The 6,000-nt window shown below is 37.9% G+C and overlaps 1 protein-coding gene across 2 annotated transcripts in view; it reads left to right on the top strand.

Moving 5' to 3' along the window:
• The first annotated feature begins 477 nt into the window (after positions 1 to 477).
• F9 (coagulation factor IX) overlaps positions 478 to 6,000 on the top strand; it is a 46,652-nt gene continuing 41,129 nt past the window's right edge. For both annotated transcript variants that reach the window (XM_066249690.1, XM_066249689.1), the window contains exon 1: positions 478 to 598. In XM_066249690.1, coding sequence (XP_066105787.1) covers positions 526 to 598 — 73 coding nt within the window. In that variant the 5' untranslated portion in view covers positions 478 to 525. The remainder of the gene's footprint in view (positions 599 to 6,000) is intronic.

The following is a 6,000-nucleotide window of genomic DNA, read 5'->3' as shown; positions in this document are numbered from 1 at the left end:
AGTCCATATTATTCACCACATAGATTATATGGTACAACAAAGTTTATAAACTCCTCATTGTGAGAAGAAACATGAAAGACCTACCAGGTGACTCTCAGTATGTAAGTATTTAGACTGTTTTACAGAGGGTGATGAAATGCCTTTGTACTTTCCACTTCTTTCTCTTTAAACTGTATGACAAGAGTACTCCTTGACAAGGATAAAATGGATCCCACTGATGAATTTTGCTGCCACAGCAACTACAGCTATTATATTTCCCCTTATTTTAATGATATGTCACTTCCTTCTTCAACCTTAAATCAGCCACAGGGTCAAAAAGTCCATGGAATAGGAGGTTAAATTAAATAGTGGCTACTGCCTGTTCTCTTCACTTAACCCAATAAGCCATTGCAAATAACCAAAGAGCCACTAAGGGAGATGGACATTGTTTCCCAGAAGTAAATACAGCTCAGCTTGTACTTTGGAACCATTGGTCAATCTTGCTACTTGCACAATTGACTAGCAAAGGTTATACAGTGCCTGAAAATGATCATGGCAGAATCACCAGTCCTCATCACCATCTGCCTTTTAGGATATCTACTCAGTGCTGAATGTACAGGTTTGTTTCTTTTTAAAATATATATTGACTATGCTTGTTTTTATATATAGAAATTTCTGGTATTGTTTTCAGTAAATAATGACTATAGGATTTGACAACAATGTTTAAGATTCTCATAGTCAGCATATGTGTTGGCAACTACTGCTTCTCTGATAGCTGTGTCTTTTTGATTTTTAAAACTAAATGTATTTACAATGCTTATGGTATATTTTTAATGGATGCCATTGGGCTTACAACTTGACAATATAATTCCTCTTAGAAAACAGTCTAAGGAGTACACTCCTTGGTTAAAAAATTAAAAGTGGGAAAATGCTTTATTTGGGAAATAGCAGAATATTGAGAAAAAATTAACTGTTATTTTAACTCACCACTTTGAAATCAAAATGGAAACCAATAAAGCCACAAAGAATGGTTTTATCTGAACAAAAAGTTTGATTTTAAGATATATGGTGTATTTAAATTTTTATAACTATGTAATAGGCATGCTTTTAATTTTTAAAAATCTTTAAAATGACAAGCCTTCAATTTAAAGTTTTAGTTAAAACAAACTTTTCATTAGTATGTTTTTATTTATCACTAACATTTTTTACTGATTAGAAATAAATCATTTTATCTCTGATTCTAAATGTCTCAGAGTGAATACATTGGGAAACTCAATACTTGAGCTCTTAAGAGAGCAAAGCCAGTCCAAGAATTGATGTAAAGAATAGAAATTGGTTAATGCAATGTGCATCATCTGTTTTTTTGTTTTTGTTTTTATTTTTCCCAACTGCAGTGACTTTATGCACTGTCCCCAAAGGAAAGCACACAGGAAAGAAATTACCTCATTTAGACAAACATCATGTTCTCACAGGAAGCATTTATCACACTTATTTGTCAGCCTACTATAATCAAATCTAGTAGCTAACAGTGCCAAGATCGAGGGTGCCAACCCTAAGCATCCCCAGAAAGTAGACTGGCCTCATGGTTCTCACTCCAGACATGATGTCAGACTGAAATGCACAAATAATTATACAAGAATACAAAGGTTAATTCAAATTAGCAAAGTAGGTAGAGTCCAGGAATAAAGAAATTTAGCTAAAAAACTTGCAATGCAATACATAAAGCTAAGCCTTAGCACGTATATCTCTGCAATGAAAGATCAGCAGGACAGAGGATTCAAGCCCTTCCTTCAGGAAAAGTGGTGAGATGATGGAGGTTTTAAGAGTCCTGGGTGCTGCTGATGCCTTGAAAACTTCAGATGTTGGGGAAAAGCACAAATATGAATAAAAAAGAGGAACTTGGATTCCAGAGCTTGGGAAATAATGACTAAAAGATATACACTTGAAAAGAGGTTAGGCATATGATCTTCAAACAATACTGAAGAGAAAAGCAGTGTGATTCTGGAGTCACTGCAGTCAAAGATAATAGGCCCTTGAGGAGAGAGTCACGGGAATTTCCCTAAGAATGGAAAGTATTCATGGAGCATTCTGCTGTTGTTAAATTGTCACTGACTTTTGTTTGTTTGTTTGTTTTACTAAGTGAGAGGAGAGGAATATCACTGACTTCTAAAAGAAGTTTCGATCAACGATTTCACTGAGCTGTTGCATTTTTGTGGCTGCTGCCCTTAGTTTTTACTGCATCAGTGTGGATTTTGAAATCAAAACTTGTTTGTGAAATCAATTCAATTTTGTAAAGTACATGGACCAAAACTGTCTTTCATTTAAGAATGAATGAATGAATAACAAATGAATGAAACAAATGAATTGAAAACAGCTTCAAGCCATATACTTTACAAAATTTGACAAAAATTGAGTATCTGATATGGTGCCAGATACTGTAGCAAGATACTATGGACATGGGGATAAATCAGACCCCCCTATTTGGTCTAAAGGACCATGAGGTCAGGAGAGATATTTCAATATAATATACTAAATGTGTACCAGATGCTAAAGGAGCATAAAAAAATAAATACATTAACTGGGGAAGCACCTGACAGAGAGAAAATATTTTGACCTGGGTCTTAAAAATGAATAGACTAACTCTTCTTAAATGTCTGATCTAGGCCATTCTATGCAAAAAGGATCAGTTAAATGTAAAGATTCAGATCCACAAATAATGTAAGGCCTTTCAATAACTCAGTATGTTTTGAATATTCAATATGACAAATGAGGCAGGATTTCTAGACCAGGGTCAGTTCACCAGATACTGAAAGTTCTAAACTAAGGAATTTGAACAATAGAAAGCAATGTAGTCATCAGAAGTAAAAAAAAACAAATGGCTGATTTTGGATGCTCAGGCTGGCAATATTCTAATAAACTGTTTGAGAAAGGGGTTGCAAGACTAATAGAGACCAGTATTGAGGCTATTGCAATCATCCAGGGAAGGTAGGAGATGCTGAAACTATACATTAGCTGTATAGACAGAGGTGGGAAAATAATTCAGGTAACATTAAGGAAGTGGAAATTATATGACTTAACCATCTGGGTGTGGGAAGCAAACAGGTTAAAGAAAGTGTATAGAGTATGTCTTGGGATTTTTATGCAATTACTGGACACAACCTAGTGCCCAAGAGTTGAAATCCTGGCTCTGACACTTTTGTACATTACCTGAGGCAAATTACTTAACCTCTCTGAATCTCTAGTTTTCTCAGTTACAAAAATGAGATGACAGTACCTATCTCATGGGACTGTCATGAAGAGGAAATTAAATAATAGATGCAAAACATGAGCACAGTTTCCAGCACATCCAGCACATTATCTCTCCTTTGTCACATTGCAATGTACCGTTAGGGCGCTGAAAAGATGACCTGGAATTCAGGTGTATCTGACTAGAGATGAGTATTTTAAAGTCACTGTTGAATAAACTGTAGTGACAACCATGTGCTTGAGGATCCAGGGAGTGAGCACCAATACTGTAGCACTTAGTATAGTGTCATGCACTAGTGAGTGTTCAGAAAGTTGTGTGGAAAGAGTCAAGGCTGGACTAGGGTGAGATAAACAAGGCAAGTAGGGCACCATTGTATTTGCACACATTAAAAGTAAGAGCTTCCTTCAATTTTGTACCATAAATGCCTTGTTTATCTCACCCTAGTCATGGCCTTGGCAAGGATGGATAAAATGAAAAGGGAAAAAAAACTAAAGCTTGGGCCTGGGAAAACTGAACATTTGAGGGTCAGGCAGATTAAGGGGAATTAACTGATTCAAATGGTGAATGAATAACAAGAGTTAGAGAGTTAGAGTGAAGAGAAGACCCAGAAAAAAGTGATTTAATGGAAAAGGTGTCCTGAAAAGGAAAGTTCAATAATTAAAGGCATTTCAAAGTAGTAATAAAATACATAAATGCAAAGTTATCCTTTAGGAGGCTATGTCTGATCCCAAAAAAAGTCATTTCCTTGTATGGATAACAGTAAAGAAGAGCCACAGAAAAGAATATTGAAGAAATAAAGAGAATTGAGACATTTTAAAAAACTTTTATGGGCCCTGGCCGGTTGGCTCAGCGGTAGAGCGACGGCCTGGCGCGTGGGGGACCCGGGTTTGATTCCCGGCCAGGGCACATAGGAGAAGCGCCCATTTGCTTCTCCACCCCCACCCCCTCCTTCCTCTCTGTCTCTCTCTTCCCCTCCTGCAGCCAAGGCTCCATTGGAGCAAAGATAGCCCGGGCGCTGGGGATGGCTCCTTGGCCTCTGCCCCAGGTGCTAGAGTGGCTCTGGTCGAGCGACGCCCTGGAGGGGCAGAGCATCGCCCCCTGGTAGGCATAGCGTCGCCCCTGGTGGGCCTGCCGGGTGGATCCCGGTCGGGCGCATGCGGGAGTCTGTCTGACTGTCTCTCCCTGTTTCCAGCTTCAGAAAAAAAAAATACAAAAAAAATACAAAAAACTTTTATGTAGAAAATTAAATTTAAAGAGGTGACATTGATCAAGTATACACTGGTTTCAGGTAAACATTTCTATAGCATTTGAACTGTTGATTATGTTGTATACCCATCACCCAAAGTCAAAAGTCAAATCATTTTCCATCACCTTACATTTGTCCCTCTTTATTAACTTCCACCAACTCCTCCTGCTTGTCCCCCCTCTCCCTGGTAACCACTTAACTTTTCTCTATGTCTGTGAATCTCAGTTTTATATCCCACCTATGTGTGATATCACATAGTTCTTAGTTATTTTCTGATTTACTAATTTCACTCAGTATAACGTTCTCAAGGTCCATCCATATTGCTATTAATGGCAATAAGTCATTATTTCTTATGGCTGAATAGTATTCAATTGAATATATATACAACTTCTTCTTTACCCAATCCTCTATAAAAGGACACTTTGGTTGTTTCCATGTCTTGATCACTTTGAATAATGCTGCAATGAACGTAGGGGTGTAGGTGTCTTTACGTACCAGTGTTTTTTAGTTTTGGGGGTAAATACCCAGTAGAGGGACTGCTGAGTCTTATCATAGTTCTATTCCTAATTTTGAGGAATGCCTTGGCTGGTTGGATCAGCAGTAGAGTGTCAGCTCAGTTTCTCCACCCCTCCCCTTTCACTTCTCTCTCTCTCTCTCTCTCTCTCTCTCTCTCTCTCTCTCTGGCTTCTCCTCTCCTGCAGCCATGGCTCGAATGAGCAAGGTGGCCCCAGTTGCTGAAGATGACTCAAAGGCCTCACCTCAGGCCCAAAAATAGCTCAGTTGCCAAGCAACTGAGTAGTGGTCACAGATGGGCAGAACATCAACTGAGACAGGAGTTGCTGAATGGATCCTGGTGGAGGCACATGCAGGAGTCTCTATCTCCACTTCACTTGAGAAAAATAAAAAAAAAATTTTGAGGAACCACCATCCTTTCTTCCATACTGGTTGTACTACTTTACATTCCCACCAACAGTGGATGAGGGTTCCTTTTTCTCCACAGCCTCCCCAACACTTGTTATTACCTGTTTTGTTGATAATAGCTAATCTAACAGGTGTGAGGTGGTATCTCATTGTAGTTTTGATTTGCATTTCTCTACTAGCTAATAAAAATGAGTATCTTTTCATATATCTGTTGACCATTTGTATTTCTTCCTGGGAGAAGTGTCTGTTCACATCTTCTCATTTTTATTGAATTGTTTGCTTGTTTGTTGTTGAGTTTTGTGAGTTTTTTGTATATTTTGGATATCAGGCCCTTATCGGAACTGTTGTTTGCAAATATCATCTCCCATTTGGTTGGTGCCCTATTTGTCTTGCTGTCGGTTTCTTTTGCTGTGCAGAAGCTTTTTTGTTTGATGTAGCCCCATTCATTTATTGTTTATTTTATTTCTCTTCATTATTGTCATCTTTACATCCCTTGACTTTGGGGTCAGATTCATAAATTTTTCTCTAAGGCCAAGGTCCATGAGTTTAATTCCTCTGTTTTCTTCTATTTAATTTATTGTTTAAGTTTTTATATTTAGGTATTTGA

This window comes from Saccopteryx bilineata, chromosome X (genome assembly GCF_036850765.1).
Source record: "Saccopteryx bilineata isolate mSacBil1 chromosome X, mSacBil1_pri_phased_curated, whole genome shotgun sequence".
Lineage (NCBI taxonomy): Eukaryota > Metazoa > Chordata > Mammalia > Chiroptera > Emballonuridae > Saccopteryx > Saccopteryx bilineata.
This window is presented reverse-complemented; position numbering and strand designations above follow the sequence as displayed.